The 17872-nt window shown below is 35.6% G+C and overlaps 2 protein-coding genes across 2 annotated transcripts; one reads left to right on the forward strand and one right to left on the reverse strand.

Annotated features, from left to right (window-relative positions):
- Positions 2202–4868, forward strand: LOC109230018 (nuclear transcription factor Y subunit B-9-like). Its single transcript, XM_019395557.1, has 2 exons — positions 2202–2256; positions 4237–4868. The coding sequence occupies exons 1-2, from the start codon at positions 2202–2204 to the stop codon at positions 4866–4868; spliced, it is 687 nt and encodes a 228-aa protein (XP_019251102.1).
- Positions 9684–17160, reverse strand: LOC109229027 (nicotinamide/nicotinic acid mononucleotide adenylyltransferase). Its single transcript, XM_019394329.1, has 10 exons — positions 16681–17160; positions 14172–14256; positions 13386–13459; positions 12981–13066; positions 12559–12642; positions 12273–12357; positions 10804–10883; positions 10582–10683; positions 10310–10368; positions 9684–10222 (listed from the first exon to the last, which is right to left on the reverse strand). Exons 2-10 carry the CDS (start codon positions 14252–14254, stop codon positions 10117–10119), a joined length of 759 nt encoding a protein of 252 aa, XP_019249874.1. The 5' UTR covers positions 14255–14256; positions 16681–17160; the 3' UTR covers positions 9684–10116.

A 17872-nucleotide genomic window follows, 5' to 3' on the forward strand; every position in this document is an offset into this window, starting at 1 on the left:
TGTTAAGCGGTGTTTTGCAGGGCTCGACCTGGAGTCGAGAAACACCTGGAAAAACGATTAGATATTAATAAAGCCAGCGAACAAGGTTCTGAAAAAGATTAGATATTGAGTTATCAATTTTACCGTCATATCAAGGATGATCATCAGTCTAAAATTTCAGTTTAACAAATTATGATAAAATATATAACAGTTAATAATTATTTCACATTTTGCTAATTGAACTTGCACTTCCTAATCTTCAAATTGTCTTTCATATCTTATTGACATGTTTAATAATATTTGTCTACTTTTAAAAAAATTTATACTAATTGATATGGGATACACGTGCGTTGCAACGCACGTGTCTAGAAATTAATGTCCTTGACAAAGAAAAAAAGTAGAAATGGCGTGGGGTAGCCACTGTTTAAGCTGGTATTTACTTTTTATCCAATATTTTTAATGCTTAGCAATAGTAGCCACTTGTCTATTAAAATTAATATGAAAAGACTGTGTTACCCTTTCTTCTATCTCTTTTCTCTCTGATCCTACGTATACAAATGTCTACTTGCAACTTATTAAGACAACTTTTACAACATACAAGGTCTGAATTGATCGTATCCTGAAAGTAAGAAAGTGAGATATGGAGCAGAGTTGGACAGTTAGTAGACCTTGAGCCACACTGGAGGAAATGAGTTACTAAGAGAAACAACTCTTAGAGGGATAGTCAAAGCATATGTCTTAGACTTCCATTTCTCAAATGCTGCTTGAAGCTCTTCATCATCGTTATCTTCCACATTTTTCGATTTTCCAACTCCAGTGCCTATATAATTCAAAGTCCATGGCACCAAGTAAAATAAGCAGTAAAAAATAAAGAGGGAGAGAGAGAGAAGAAGAAACTCTAGACGAGATCTTCATGCAACATTCATTAGTATCAATGATATCAAAAGCAATTAGGCAAATAATGACACTAGTTCAAGTTCAAACGTTAAGTTCAATAGTTAAGGACACTAGTTCAAAAGTTAAGGACAGGCAGTCCTTAACTTACAGTTACAAGTTCTAAAGTTAAGGACAAGCAGTCCTTAACTTATAGTTACAAGTTCAAAAGTTAAGGACAGGCAGTCTTTAACTTACAGTTACAAGTTCAAAAGTTAAGGACAATAGGTCCTTAACTTTGATTTCCAAGTTCAAAAGTTAAGGACAGACAGTCCTTAACTTACAGTTACACGTTCAAAAGTTAAGGACAAGTAGTCCTTAACTTACAGTTACAAGTTCAAAAGTTAAGCACAATAGGTCCTTAACTTTGACTTACAAGTTCAAAAGTTAAGGGCGCTTGGTCCTGAAGTTTGAGTTCCAAGTTCAAAAGTTAAGGACATGTAGCCCTGAAGTCCTGAACTTAGAGTTACAAGTTCAAAAGTTAAGGACATGTAGCCCTGAAGTTCTGAACTTAGAGTTACAAGTTCAAAAGTTAAGGACATGTGGTCCTGAAGTCCTGAACTTACAGTTCCAAGTTCAAAAGTTAAGGACATGTAGTCCTGAAGTCCTGAAGTTAAGTACAAAAGTTAAGGACATGAGCAGAAGGGTATTTTCGCCCAGGCAGTTAAAGTTTATTAAAGCAGTGGCTAAAAACTAAAAATATTTTAAACGGTGGCTTAAAGTAAATACATGTATTATTAGTGGCTAACCGTGCACTTACCCCAGGAAAAAAAAATACAAATTTCAATAAAACAATTCAGAAGCTATATCAATTAATGGTTCATAATCAAGGAAAGAAAATTATAAATTAAAAAACCACACAAACAAAGAAAGTTGACTCACTTGTTTTGTGACTAATTCTCGTAGAGTTAAATTAACTAAACAGCTTGGTAATCAATGGTCTTAGGTTCGAGTTTTGAGAATAAAAAAAAAAATCCTAAAAAAAAGGAAACAACTTGGTGTATGCAGGGTTGTATGTTAGTAGAATCTAATTATTAGGTGGAAGGACGAATGGCATGCATGGTTCTAATTAGTATCTCTGTAATAAACTCTACTGTACACAAAAAAGAACACGAGAAAATTCACACTAGCTACTAAAAACAAGTGCAAGTTTTGTCCATTGATGAGAGTTAAAAAAAAATCCCCGTGGAGTTCGTGAAACCTAGTTTTAGAAGCTGCCTATAAAAGATCATACTGTCGTACTACTTAACACATACAACACTTAACTCAAAGCATATAAATTAAAAAATATGGAACGAGGCCAACACTCAAATCAGCGTAGGATCACTCGTTCATCAAATTCAGGTAACCACTTATTAATTAATTTCTTGTTACATTGATCAGTTTGTCCACGCTTTAACAATTTTGCATACTAGATGATGAAAAGAAAAAAGTTAGAATTTTGCTTGAGGGAACAGTTTTCTTGAATGTCTCATGATTGAATCATCTGAGTAAATAGAAAATGAGAAAAAATTTCTATTTTTGCTTGTACAGTATTTTTTTTTTTGGGGGGAGGGGGGAGGGGAGGGGGGGACTTAATTTCTTGTTTTCTGCAGTTAAACTTTTGAACATCAGCTATCCGCATGCATGACCAACAAAACAAAGAAAAAAATCTGAATTTTGCATGAAGCAAGGTTTTTTCTTCATACATATGTATGAATTCGATGGATATATATGTAGATTGTCCATGAACCATGATACATCATTTCGTGATGAGTTGTCTATGTTGTGTCCTACAATCTGATTGACCAAACCATCAAAAAGGAACTTGTTGTACTTTTTTTTTTCATGAAATGTACATTTAGAACTGAGGAAATTAAGCTCCCGTTTGGACATAGATTTCAGCTACTTTTCTTCATAATTTTTTGAAAACATTGTTTCTTCCAAGAATTTGATCAGTTTTTGAAAAAATTGAAGAAAAATTTTCAATTTTCAAATACTGGTTTGGGCTAGTTTTAGTGTGAAATTTTTTCACTCGCAAAAGACCAGATTTTTTTTCAAAAAAATACATGTCCATACATAATTTCACCTTCCAAAAATCTTTTTTTTTTTTTTTAATTTCAACTAAATATATGTCCACATGCTAGCTAAGTATTACAAAGTCTTCAAATTTTATGTGTTAGATAAATTAATTTCTTTCATGTCCTGATGTCCTGCAATTTCCATTGTCAAGCTGCAACGTATGTGTCAGGTTTTGTCTGTCTTTTGAGCTTAAGTCTTTGCTTCTTTTTCTTTTCTTTGTCCTCTTCTTATCGAGAAAAACCGTCGTTAGCACTAAATTTGGCCTTTACGTACTCTTGAAAAAAGGGTAAAAGACAAATGGAGAAAGAAAGATTCTCTGCTTCTATATTGTCATTACATTAGTTATTGATCGACTATGGTTTCCTAGCTAGTATTTCCAGGGTTGGTATTTAGTTGCACTTCTAAATTAAATCATTACTAATATATACGGAATTCCTAACATATCTAGTATTGATTCCTGTTATTACCCTACTATATTAGTGAACTATATGGTTGACATTCTTTTCTGACGCTCTAAAGTTTAAAGTTATTTTTATTGCCATAATATTTTATTTGTATTGTCAGCAATTTAAGCTCATGCGTCCATATTTAAATTGTTTCTATTTTTATAGTATCTTAACTTATATAGTCGAGATACTTTTCCGTACTTTATTAACATATATGGTCGAAATTCTTACTTCACGTCAACCCTCACGTGTTCAAATTATCTATATATCTTCAAGCGCTATCTTCAAGCGAGTGTACACGCGCTACCTTCAAGCGAGCATACGCGCGCTACCTTCAAGCAAACGTACGCGCTCCTTGGATATTGTTTTGTGTTCATATCGATTACTGGACAACAATTTTTTATATTCTTCTGTCGTAAATTTTAACCATATCCCTCTGCCATTATTTCTCTTTCTATATTTAAAAGGTCAGATTTCGAATAGAGTCATAATTGATCAATTTACAGTTTGTAATCAAAAAGATGAGCAACTGTAAATAAATGTATTTGAGGCTCATGTATAGTTACAATCTTCTAATCAACAACAGAATTAAACATATTTTAAGCTTTTATCTTTGAAACCAAAACTACTTCATCAATAAGATATATAGTTGTTAACTAAAATGGTCTATCAACACAAGCAACTTTGATATTTCATACCATTATAGTTATTAAAATATAGATCATGAGGTGTTACACGTGACAGATTCAGAATTTAAAATTAGTGTGTTATGTTCTTTATATATACTGTACTTATTTTATTATTTTTTGCATATAAGGCTCGAACAACAATGGCAATGGCACAGAAGCTGGGCAAGAAGGCAAGCGTGAACAGGATCTGCACCTCCCCATCGCGAACGTGACAAGAATCATGCGGCGGATTCTTCCGCAACATGCAAAAGTCTCAGACGATGCTAAAGAGGCGATCCAAGAATTGGTGTCCGAATTCATCAACCACATCACTAACTTAGCTAATGAACGTTGCCATAGGGAACAACGCAGGACTGTGACAGCTGAGGATGTCATTTGGGCCATGAACAAAACTGGGCTGACCAACTATGTTGGGCCTCTCACCCTATACCTCCAGAAACATCGTGAACAAGAAGCTTCGGGCCAACGGATCAGGCCCAATACTGTGAGGCCCAATGTGGAACTTGGGCTGGCACCGCCTACTGGGTCAGCCCAAGTTTTGCCGATTAACTATGCACCTGGGCCGGGTTATTCGTACCCGCACTTCCCACCCACTGGAGTGTTTTATGATCCAGCAGTTCATGTAATGATGAATGGGTTTAATGACATGATGAATTACATGAGGAGTGAAGAAGAGATAGGGGAGAATGATGGGCCAGCTGAGTCATCATCTTCAACTGCCACTAACTATAATGATCCATATGGACACTTCAAACACTGAACTCATGCATGAGCTATGATGGCATGCTATGGTCATAATGCTTTGTGTGGTGCTTTTAAACTTAATTTGTGTTTTAGTTTTTGCTTTTCTTTTCTGTTGTGTTGTGTGCTTTTAAGTTTCATTGTTAAGAACTCTATGTTAATGTAGTAGCTATCTGTTTAATAAATTATAAATGTGCTTGTAAATCATCTCCTTGCCTTTGAAGCTGGACATGAAAATTATTAAATATTTGCATGAATACTAATAGCCCTGATTCCTCTCTTTTTTCTTTCTTCATTTGATAAAAGAATATTAGTAGAGGGAAATGAAAGAAAATGCCGTCAAAAGAGTTTATTAATGTTGAAGCTGCAAATCTGGTTGCTACGAATAATACTAGAGATGTAAATAAGTATTATTCCATCCGGACTATAATAAGTGATTTTTTTGCTTCTTTTATTTAGGTCCAAAATAAGTGATCTTTTACATAATCAAGAAGGAATTAATTTGTTTTTCCAAAATTTGCCCTTATTTACATATCCCAATGTATCAAATTAATAATATGCAAATTTTAATTATGGGTAATTTAGTCAAAATATCTATTTTGTTCTAGGAGTTAGTATTTCTTAAAGGGTGTGCCAAAGACCACAAAGTCACTTATTATGGACCGGAGGGAGTACATGAAACTCAAGGGTGTAGGGAAGAGCGGCACTCAAAATTTAACACAGTTGAAAGAGTGAGGAAAATTATTAGACCTTACTTAGTGTTAGGCTTAATCAGCCTAAAGATACTCTTAGCACAGGATAATATCGTTAGTTTTTCGTCAAGCCCTTATGCGTTTTCCCAATAGGCCTCACACCATTAAGAGATCCATACATCTTATATGTAGGTTCCCAATTCTTTCAGCTAACTCGAGACTCTGTTCGCACCCCCGACAATCTCTCCCTCGAACTAAGTTCTACGTGGCTCATACCACGATCCATACTTATCCCCTTCGAACTAAATTTCACGTAGCCCATTACCACGATCCATAGATCAATTTTCGACATTAAGCGTATGCCACCCACATTGTTAGAGTATTTAATTATGGTAACCGAAGCCCGCTACTAAACTCTTCTTGTATATGTGTGTGTGTCTAAACTATTACGGGACGGCCGGGGCATTTGCATCTATACCCGCTTTTTTGTCACATTTTAATTGTGCCCGCTTTGCAAAAAAAAATTGCAAGCGTACCCACTTTCTCGCATAACTTCAGCACATGGGGCTGAAGTAGCAAACGCAATCACGCAAAACTTCAGCATTCTAGTAGCCGGGCCTGAAGTTCAGCTCTAGAGCTGAAGTTTTTGTGTTGTAACTGGAAACTTCAGCTCTAGAGCTGAAGTTTTTGTGTTGTAACTATGGGTGGCTAACGGGCCGGGTTGACCCGGAACCGGACCGGCGCGGTTCATAAGGGGCCGGGTGGGCTGGGTTGGGGAGTATAGGGGGTTAGAACGTTTACTTTTTTCTACCGGTTAACCGGACCCGTTTAACCCGGTCCAGATGAACAGTGCACCTAACCGGTTTAACCGGCCCGGAACCGGCCCGGTTTAACGGCTAGTATTTTTTTTTTTTTGGTTTTTTTAAGTAAAGGGTTCATGGAAACAAGGTTATTTTAGTCCATGTGATGTACAGAATCAAGAAATGTTAAGATGAAGATGTTGTATTCTGTAACATTTTTATTTTGTGGAAAGATAAAAAAATCCATTTACTTTTTTCAATTAAAGTGTCGTTGTTGAAGTGGAAATGGAAAGTTTTCTTTTTTACCAAGTTTCCATTTTAATCTACCTCAGCTTATTAATAGCATTTTGCTAATCTACAGAATGTTATACACGTATACTAAATTACTAATATGGAGATGAAGGTTGATTGTTGAATATGTTGCATTGCTCTTTGTAGTGGAGATTCAACGTTTGCTTCCTAGTTTCCATATTAATTTAAATTTGCTTAATCACTTGCCTTTTTTACTTTACTTTGAAAAAAGAGTATGAATACAACGCCATTGCCAGATTCTGCTCATCATTGGATCTCTCTCAGTATTTTTGGGGGTGAAGTTCATAAATAGCTAGATTTATAAGTAATAGGAACTTGGAGATATATTAACACATGGTAACTCATCCGAATTTAACACTCCAGAAGAAGGTCATTCAGTTCATATTGATTATGACGAACTTACTAAGGCAATGCAAAACCTTTGAATTTACTTGTTGTTAAAAATGTAAACCTTTCAATTTGTAAGTTTGAAATTTGAATTATGAAATAAAAGTAGCACTTGCAATAAGTGCAATTTTTTCTCATCTTCCTTGTATTCTTTAAATTAATACGAAGTATTAATATAACTTACAATAGTTATACAAAATTCCAAAAAAAAAAAAAAAAAAACACTAAACCTGACCCGGCCCGGCCCCCTCAACCCGTAACCCTTACGGTTCAATTTTTACCCGGATGAACCCGAACCCGTTAAACCCGTTAAGAACCAACCCGGAACCGGCCCAGACCGCAACCCGTACGGGTCCAAAAAACACAAGCCCGGACCGGCCCGGCCCGGCCCACCCGGTTAACACCTATAGTTGTAACTGGAAACTTCAGCTCTAGAGCTGAAGTTTTTGTGTTGTAACTGGAAAACTTCAGCTCTAGAGCTGAAGTTTTAGACTTAACTTACCACAATAAAATCACACAATTATATTTTCACACATTTAATTGATTATGTTTGGATATATAGCAGTTTATAGGGACAGAGAAAGAAGTGTTGCTAGGTGCAATGAATTTCGCAGAGGAATTCCAATACCAAGATATATAGGAAATATATCGAAGCGGATAGTACATGCTATTTGATCTTAAAAGCTTGCCGCAAACTTGAAAAATGAAGGGGAAGGTCCAAATCTGGAACGCCACTCGTTAACATCAAGCATAACAAGAGAATCATATACAGAATGATTATAAACATGAAAAGTTGAAAAACTATAAACATCTTAAAAGGAGATTATCCAAGATTTCCTTTCTTTTAGGTTCTTCATGTAACCCCGAACTAACCAAATCTTATGTGAAGCATATGGTGATGATGTAGAAGAATTGGATCTGATGGTTGGAATGGCTGCCGAGAAAATGAAGGAGGAGAAGGGGAGGAGAAAGGGAGCTGAAGTAGTTTAAAAGTGGGTACAAGTTAAAAGTTTTAAAAAAAATGGGTATAGGTTAAATGGAGACGCCAAATAGGGCGTCCCGTGCAATTTTTACATCTTTAAGCTTGTAAGGGAAAGTAAAGAGAGCCCCGCGTTATAACTCTACCATCACCGAGTCCGAAACCTAAATGGCAACTTTTTGGACTCAAAACACGTTTTTATAATTTTAAAAAAAGTTACTTTTCTACGTAAAACGCACTGTGATTTACGTTAACAGAATTTTAGCCGTTAAAGTAAATACTATAACGCAGTATTATACTGCATTTTACTTCTAACATTATACTGCGTTCTACTTAGTATCGTGTTTCATTCAAACAGTGCTTCTCTCTTCTGAGTTCTGCTCCCTCATCGATATTTTTCCACTATCCACATTTATATTTTCTTCATATCTCTCTCTCTAGAAGAAAATTAAGGCTCTTTTGCTAATTGATTAAAGATTAAAGAAAAGAAAACGAAAAGATCTAATAATTAAGAGCAATAAGCTATGGCCATAGAGATTGAGAAACCCATAGTTGGGCTATCAAAAATGGCCACATCAGATACCCATGGAGAAGATTCACCTACTTTGCTGGGTGGAAAGCATACGATGAAGATCCATTTGATGAAGTTCACAACCCATCTGGTGTTATTCAAATGGGATTGGCCGAAAATCAAGTAAGTGATGAAGATAGATATTCCTATTTCAGTATATGTAAAACGCATTATAATATTGCGTTTTAGATAGAAAAGTAAATTTTTTTTATAGACTGCGTTTTAGATAGAAAAGTAACTTTTTTTTTAAAACTGTAGAAACGTGTTTTGAGTCCAAAAAGTTTTGAACCTAGTTCTCACTATTTTCCGCAGAAAACCTCATACCATTAAGAGATTCATACACTTTATATATATGTTCCCAATTTTTCAACTACTAATGCAGGATTTTGTTCACATAACCAGCTCTTTGGAAGTCGATAATCTACGATAAAGCGAATATGGTTACTATCTTTAAATCTTGTGTTCACAACCAAATGTTTCTATGGATGTCAACAACTTTACATCCTCATAGAGGAAAGACTCGAGCCTACAATCCTAGGACGATAAGGGTCCATGCTCTATTGTTCCCAATATTCTACGCGCAACTTCTGCATGATAAAAAGGTTTTAAAAAGTTCATAGAAGGTCCACAAAAATCTAACCATGGAAATTCGTAAATTATTGACGTCAAATATTGCTTACAGCATACTTTATATGATGGTGACTGAGTACATAGTTTACAAAAAGAAATTTAAAAAAGAATTACACATTAGCTAAATATATACAAAGAATATTGTAGATCACTTGTAGAACCCAATTGTATAAGTATAGCTTTTCAAAATATATTTGAACCCACAACAAAATTTATAGTATCAACCGGACACACATTACCCCATTAGAAGCTTGTTTTCTTTCTGAGTAACTTTTACTCATGGATGATGAACTTCAGGTTTGTATATTATGACATCGTTCCATTAAAAAAAAAAGAAAAAGAAAAGAGAACCGGGCCATAACAATTGGAGTAAGAGAATCCAGGAAACAATTATGCGAACAGAATGTCATTTGGGGAAGAAAACATACAAATGAGTAGTGGATTATGGTTAAAAGAAAAACGATGGGGAAAAGCAGAGAATATTCAGATATAAATTCAAAAGCAATTGTCTGCTTCATATAATGTTTTTTTGTAATCCAAGAAAGAAAAAATATATTATAGTACTTTTAAAGACATTATGAGGTTTTGTGTTATTTATAAGTTATAATCACATGAAGCCAAGATCTCCCTCAACTGGCTGGAGAATCTGTAACTAGCCCTTGTTTCAGAAAAGAAAAAGATTTCACCACAAATGAACATAGAGGACAACTGGAATGAGCAAGTGTTCGTCCTCGTCTCTTGTCCTTGAAGGAAGTACAAAGAATATATGTTTCTGCTCTTGCAGGAAGGGACAGTAGCCTCGCTGCTAACATCACAGCTCAAAGAAATGAGCGACTCTTGGACAGGTATCGACAACTATTTAAGAAAACAAGCTCATGAGAGGAGGAGCTTCTGATTCAGTTGTTAGAACATTGCCCTCTATAAAGGTTATGTTGTTTCATATAATCAATTACTTCATCGGCTGTCAAGTACTTCACTGATAACCCTTTCGAGATGCAGTCCCTGACATGAGAATCAAAAGAAAGTTTGTCCAACAATTTATCCTGATTCAATTCATATATCCTAGCTAGTCATATTGAGAATTTTTACCTTAATCCCGTTGAACTGATTCCATTAGGCACTACTTCATCCACAACTTTGATATTTTTCTGCAAAATTAAATGTTACAGAACACAATATTACATGCCTCCTCGACCATAACCTCACGTTCTCTTATGAAGCTGTCTCTGAATTATGGCATTTTAACATCTCAATAATGTCTACTACCAGTGGCAACCCCCCCACCATACAACAGCCAATCATCTCAGTTAATGAGCTAAAGAGAACAAGGGACAACGGTTTTGAGTTCTTAATGAAGTTACCTTATATTCGTTCAAAATATCATCACCCGCAATGATCTTTTCAACATCCTGACCACCTCGCCGGACACAAACCAAGCCAAAGTCTCTACATATGGTCCTGACCTATAAAATCAACAAATGAGCATATCCTATTTCTTCTACACAACACTTATAAGCATAACTTCAATCCAACATGAGGGAGGAAGTATTTCGCTTCTGATAAATCCCTTTAAATGAACTTACCTGCTCAGGTATCCAAACTCCAGGTGTGCTGAAAGATTCTAGCAGATCAGAACCACACACAAGCATGACCATGAGGGCTTCTGCAAGTTAAAAAAAAAAAAACCACTATTAAAACTTGCATGGAAGTTCGTATGCTACAATAGAATCAAATGAAGATTTCACTTGGATAGATAATACAAGTTTACAATGTGAACTGGCCAACTATTCCCTGCCTTACGGATAGAATGGCATGTTCATTTTTGCATGGTTTCTTATGGTTGCACAGCGACTAAGTAATAGTTTATTAGGTAGTAACTAGCATGTGCATTGATTTACGATAAGTGGGAACGTGGGACAAAAAGTTAGCTGATGGACTATGGTTGCTCAGTTAACCTGTAAAAGTAGGAGTAACTGGACTTGCCATTATATACAAGTGATAAAATATAAATTCTACGAAGTGAACATCAAATTGACAGAACCGAATGGAGAATATGACATTTGATTTTAAGCAAAGAAAGTACACATATTTTCACAACAAAGCTACCTCCACAGGCTCCACAGGAGAAATGTACTGCACAGTGATCTATTAACTAAATGCTCAGACAAAGATAGAGTAAAGCTTCAATACCTAAAGCACATTCTCTATGTTCCAGTTTGGTTCAATTTCATTCTTCATTTTTTTATATTTGTTTGGTTGGGAAAATAGTATCATCTGACTTTTCCTCAACAAAAAATATATACTAAGCATGTCGCTATCCCCAAGTTCTGAGCACTATTGCCAGCTAACCTCTACTACAATAATCTTTACTCCATCCTTGAACCAACTACCAAAATCATCCAAGGGGATTTGCGAGCAAGAACATGGAGATGAAAGCCCGCCAGTTGGTGGACAAGGAATATCTGCAAATATGAGATGCAACTGAAACAACCTCTTCTAAGTAAAGCCAGGGTGCTAAGAAATTGCAAAATAAATGTTAGTTTGATGATTTGACACCACATACAGGAAATTTACCAACATGTTGCATGCTGGATAAGATGGAGGTGTCAACAATGAGTTCTACCACTTTCTGTAAGTTTTACACAAATGGCCCTCATAAACCAAAATTTTCTGGGAAGAGGAATAAAGTAATATTTGCTCTTCTTTTCCTTTTATTGGGGTCAGGTTGGAGGTTGGGAAGGGAGTAGATAAATATTCTTTCACTAAAGAAAGAAGTGAGAAGTGAAAAAAGAAGTGAGGATTCATATCGTGGACCCTAACTTTGTTTGGGACTGAAGCTTAGTTGTAGTAGTAGTTGTTGTTGTAATACACACCTACACTGTCTCAAAAGTATGTACAATGTCATAGTAAAGAAAAGGGTTTTTTATTTATAAAATTGAAATGCTAGTTTCGGTAGGACTGGAAAGTTTCTCCTGTAACCAATTGACCATCAGACTAAATTCCTATTAATACTCTGCAACACACACTTACTGATGTCAATAATGGACCTTACCACTGGATGCCAAACTTCCACCACAGAGAGCGGACTTTATTCTGGAGAGAACTGTCAATGTTCGTTGATAGCTATCCTGGGTTGCCTGTATAATTATTTTAAGCAAAATTAATTGATAGGATGAAGGTAATTTAGTTTGTATCAGACTGAGGCACTGGTGTAAAATACAACAAATAACTAGGTGTCAGCAGCAACTATACCAAGTAGGATCCTAATATTACTCACATCAAAAAGGGAGGTTTTTGGATTTCTTTTTTTGGAGGAGGATAGAGAGTGAGAGAGAGACCTCCCAGGGATCTGTCATAACGAATTCTGAGCTTTTACAAGCTAATTGGCACATTGCAACACGATGCTCAGCAGATATAAGACCCTGCAAAGATAAGGAGGCAATGCATTAGCAATACCGCTTTTTTGTGCATTAGTAACATTGACAGCAGAAGCAGAGCATGTTCAATCTTTTATATATAGTATACCAGCAAAAGTGTTAAACAGAGCAAGAAACTACACCTCATGACTAAGAACAGCGCGTGTTAGTATAACATTGTGTCAGGTTGCAGATCACAAACAATATACACTCGTTCATAATGCAACAACATGATGATCAGAAGCAAGTTATAATATAGCAAAGCTACTATTGTTCCTTTTTCTTATCTCGGCTCCAGTTACACATTTCAAAGCAGTTTCACTACCTGGAGATATGCTACATACCTTCTTCTTATATGCATCATTTACTGGTGACATATAACCTCCAATTACGCAAAGCCCTTCTGAAGTCAATGCATCTCTTGCCAACTCTGAATCAATATTGTCAAAAGTTCAGAAAAACCCACTAAATAGATTAAATGAACTTCACACTCACAGTCTAACATCATATTCATTTTGAGCAGCTTATGTGGTTGAGGACTTACTACTTACATAGTTTTTTCAAATTCATCTGAATAGAAAAAACATAGAAATATTATTCTTCTTTATAATCAACCACAAGTGTCCCCTTCAGTCCCAACCCCCCCCCCCCCCAAACCCCACCCGCTCGTGCCGGGGAAAACAAAGGGAAAAAGGAAAAGAAGAAAAAAGTCAGCAAGAGAAACATTGTAGAGGTTGGATAGTACGTACCAAAACAGCGCAAGTGCATGTAAGTAGGAGGATTGAAACTTCCTGTGGATACAAGAACTACATATGTCCTTTTCCTAGAAGCAAGAGAGAGAGTTAGCAACAACGCAGATCCAAAATTTATTTTTAAATAGTTTTAGCAGTGAACTCGTTGTACTTTTGATATTATGGGTTCAGATATTAAACTTGATGGAATTCTAGTGATACTTCACGTATAAAATTTAAACTGTGTCTCGAAAATACTGGGATCAATTGAACCCACAACACGAGGGATGCATCAGCCTCTGGTTAGCATGTTCCTGTAGAATATACTGAATAAGAGGAAGTAGGGTGAAGAAGAAATAATAAAATAAAGTACATCAAATCCAGGTACGCTGGCAAGTAGGTATATTCATATCTTGCTTTTTTTGCTTTTCTGCATTAATAAGTCACCACAGAATTTTTCAACACTACTGCAGTTGTGAGAGCTGCCACATCGGAAAGTGGACTTGGAAACTACTCAATTTTACTTCCATTATAAAGCTTGTCCATTTCATGGTGATTCACCCATGCCCCTTTCAAACATAAATTACATTTGATTACTGAAAATGATGTCAGACTATCATAAACTGATAAACAAGCACATTTCATGACAATTGGCAGCTGCAATGGAAGAGTGAGTAGTAAACAGGCAACTATAAAACAAGTCAGCCAACAATTGAAGCTTGATGTGATACTCTACTAGAGATTAATTAAATCAGAAACTAAAAATTAGTGTTGAATTAGTCAAAGATCATATACTAAACTTACTTCCTTTCAGCACTTGATTGCCCCTCCTCTTGTTTTATTAAATCTAAAGACAACTTATCCCATGGTAAAGCAATATCAGTCATACCTATGAATTCAAACAGAACGTTAGCACCAAAAAAGGGGAAGAAGAAAAATAAGCATAAGCACAACCAAGAAATGGTAACTCGCATCTGCTAGAATACTTAAAGAAAAAGCATATCAAATAACAAGTAGAATATGATTTTTCAAAATTAAACTAGTCCAACCCAATCTATGTTCAAATTTTCTTTCTTTTCTTATCAATGATTAGAACAGCTACTTTATACAGAAATCAAATCTTCTTTTTCTTTTCCCTTTATTTATCAAGAATACTAAAATTAATTCAAGACGATAGATTGGGAGGTCGGATCAAAAACAAATAAAAAGAGAACACCACTATATCAGAGTAACAAAATCACCTAAGTACAACTCTGGAGTATTCTTAATCAGCATAGATGAAAGGTCATAAAAGCTATATTATGAATATTGATAGGGTATCACTGCCTTTTAGATGCTCGCTAATAACAAAGGGACTACCTGTTACATGAATACCTTTGGGTGTGTTTGGTATGACGAATGTCATTTTTCGTGAAAATACTTTCTATGACGAAGTCATTTTCTGGTGTTTGGTTACCATAAGGAAAACACTTTCCATCAAAATGGAGAAAATGACTTCCATAACTTATGAGCGGAAGTCATTCTCCATAGAACTATCTTGACTTTTAAATTTATATTACTTGCCCAAACTAACACTTAAGACATCTATATTTATATAAATCGACTATTCTTCCATGAGATGTCAGCACTAAGTTAATTTGGCGTTAAACGCGTGAGTTTTTGTGAATGCTTCAAATGCACCTAGTGCCTTTTCGACTTCCTAATCCTTTCATCTTCCTTTCCTTTTCCTATTTAAGAGTTCAAAGTCCTAGGTTCCACAGATGCATTTGAAGGAAGATGAAAGGAAGAGTAAGTCGAAAAGGCACTAACGCATTTGAAGCATTTACATAAATCTTAAACATTATGCTCAATAATGTACCGAAAAGGGATGGATAAGTAGGACACTCGATATATCACATACTGTGTATGCGGATGACACCCTCTTGTTGTGCAGAGCTGATAAGGAACAAATATTACATTCAAGAGTTGTGTTGCTGGCTTTTGAAGTTGTCAAAGGCCTGAAGATCAATATGTCCAAAAGTTCCATCTTTTCTGTTAATGCTGATAATGAAATTGGATCCCTGGCAGATTTAGTGGGTTGTAACATTGAGGAGTTTCTAACTACTTACTTGGGGCTACTATTGGGTGTGTCACACCTCCTTTTTTTACCCCCGGAAGGGAGATAGGGGAGTTTTTTCCAATTTAAGTGACAATCGAAACGGGATTATTTATTTAAGTTCAGAGTCGCCACTTGGGATAATTTATGGTGTCTCAAGTCACCGGTTTAAAATCCCGAGTCGAGGAAGTTTGACTCTGTTTCAGTCCGCGAAACACAGAATCCGGGTAAGGAATTCTGTTAACCTGGGAGAAGGTGTTAGGCATTCCCGGGTTCCGTGGTTTTAGCACGGTCGCTCAACTATTATTATTGGCCTAATTATCTGATTAATTACATATTTATACCTATTATGCATTTTTAACCTTTGACCGCTTTTAATTATTTATGGAATTATTCTGGAACAAGTTACGATTGTCGTACACTTGTTTGTTTGGTACACATTGCGAATCGTGTCACGGGAACCGTACCCACAATTTACAACATGTTTAAATTATTAACATTATTAGTTGTTATGGCCGGGTCACAAAAATGTACCCCGGATTTGGAAATTATGTGTCATGACTACGTCACGGGAACCATACCCGTAGCTATGATAATTTAATTATAAACGGGCCTAAAGCAGGCTACGATATTTGTGATTCTATTATCCTAAAATTTGAGATTTGCATGCGAGGTTCGGATATTATGGAAATTATCGGGAGAGGTTGACAAATTAAACAAAGGTAAAGACAATATAACGAAAGCAGTGTACATATCATTATTTTATGCTTATCTAATCAGATCCAGCCCAAATTCATGGTGTTTACTACTTAACATGGAAACCAACCAACTAAAGAAATAGATCAAATTAAATTAATTTCATGAATTAGTAACTTAGTCATACAAGCACAAACTCATCGCCGAAAATCTTGGTACAAATTTCACCACCTAATGTGATTACTTAAAATCCCCAAACTCAGGCGAGAAAAGCACTAAGAAACACGACACCCAACTCATCAAATGATCTCAGAATAACCAAAATCAATCAGAAAATCCAACTAACCCATTAAGTACTAAAAATCAATAATCCCTAACACAAGGAAAACAGCAAGTCAAATTAACATAGAAGCAAACCGCCAAATAGTTCAGGGATAGAAATAATTCGAATGTTCCATTTTAAATCTCAAGAAATACTCAAATTCATGAACTAACATAATGAGATAGGTATAAGAAATGGACCTTCTTGAGCGAATTATTCGATTAATGGAACTCAGAGTAACATTTCTGTTTAGCCGAAAAAAGCAAAATCAGAATCTGTCCTAAAAATTGCAGCGACCAGAGATACCAACGGGAACGGAACCTCGAACAGAGCCTCGCGCCGGCGGAAGGAACAACGGTATCACAGCAGTTCGAGAGATGACAAATCGAACGACTCTTAATTGTGGAACCACGGAAATCAACAGCTCCGGCTTCCAACTCTAAATCCTAAAGGGAAATGGGGTTTCTGCGTTGAGTACAGGCATTTGTTTTATTGCCAGTTCTAGTGGCTTTCATCGATCTGGATGAGGAGCTCGAGTTTTTTCCTTCGGACTTAAAATTCGGTCTTGATTGTCAGCCAAATTACATTAGTATTTTAAATAGAATTTATATAATTAGCATTTGACAAATATCTCTCCATGGAAAAGCCATGTAGCAATCATTCATAACGATAGAAACATGCACTTGTGGCTATAAATAGCATTCATTAGCCATTCATTCTATCATCACATATCCTCCTTATATCTCTCTTCTTCCTTCCAATTTATTTTCTGTCATATTTAATTAACATTACACATTAGTTGTTCTTCCTTTTTTTTCCTACTAGCTAGATTTATATAATATTTAATTTGGTTGATTCTTGTATCCTCTAAATAAAATAAAGGTAGGTTTGTTTAATCCTGGAAAACATTTCACATTGCTGAAATAGTTTCTTAGGACAGTGCTTAGCACGATTCAAGTTAATCCGTGTATCCGTTCACAAATAATATTATTGCAGTATTATTATTGTTATTTTGCGGTGTCATTTCCCTACAATCTAAGGCCCCGTTTGGCCATAAGTTTTGTCAAAATAGATTTGAAATTTATTTTCAAAACTCATGTTTGGCCATAAATTTTGCCCATATTTTGGCCAAATTCCAAATCTCAAATCTCAAATCCCAAAATCAGCTATTGAGCTGATTTTGGGCCAAAATCCCAAAACTTGGGTATTATATACATGTTTTTTCAAAATAAAGTTGGAAAATATGTTTTGAAAACGTATGTCCAAACACATTTTCATCTTCAAACCAAACTTCACCCAAATCAAATTTTTCAAAATAAATTTGGGATCTATGGCCAAACGCTAGCTAAGAAACTATGGCAAGTAATACTACTGCGAAAATTTTTGATGGTG

Source organism: Nicotiana attenuata, chromosome 7 (assembly GCF_001879085.1).
Source record: "Nicotiana attenuata strain UT chromosome 7, NIATTr2, whole genome shotgun sequence".
Lineage (NCBI taxonomy): Eukaryota > Viridiplantae > Streptophyta > Magnoliopsida > Solanales > Solanaceae > Nicotiana > Nicotiana attenuata.

Coding starts and splice junctions, on each gene's coding strand:
- LOC109230018 (XM_019395557.1), top strand. CDS start 2,202: ATGGAACGAGGCCAACACTCAAATCAGCGTAGGATCACTCGTTCATCA. Junction 2,257..4,236: donor CACTCGTTCATCAAATTCAG/GTAACCACTTAT, acceptor TTTGCATATAAG/GCTCGAACAACAATGGCAAT.
- LOC109229027 (XM_019394329.1), bottom strand. CDS start 14,254: ATGACTGATATTGCTTTACCATGGGATAAGTTGTCTTTAGATTTAATA. Junction 13,460..14,171: donor CAATCAAGTGCTGAAAGGAA/GTAAGTTTAGTA, acceptor TCTTGCTTCTAG/GAAAAGGACATATGTAGTTC. Junction 13,067..13,385: donor CATGCACTTGCGCTGTTTTG/GTACGTACTATC, acceptor ATATTGATTCAG/AGTTGGCAAGAGATGCATTG.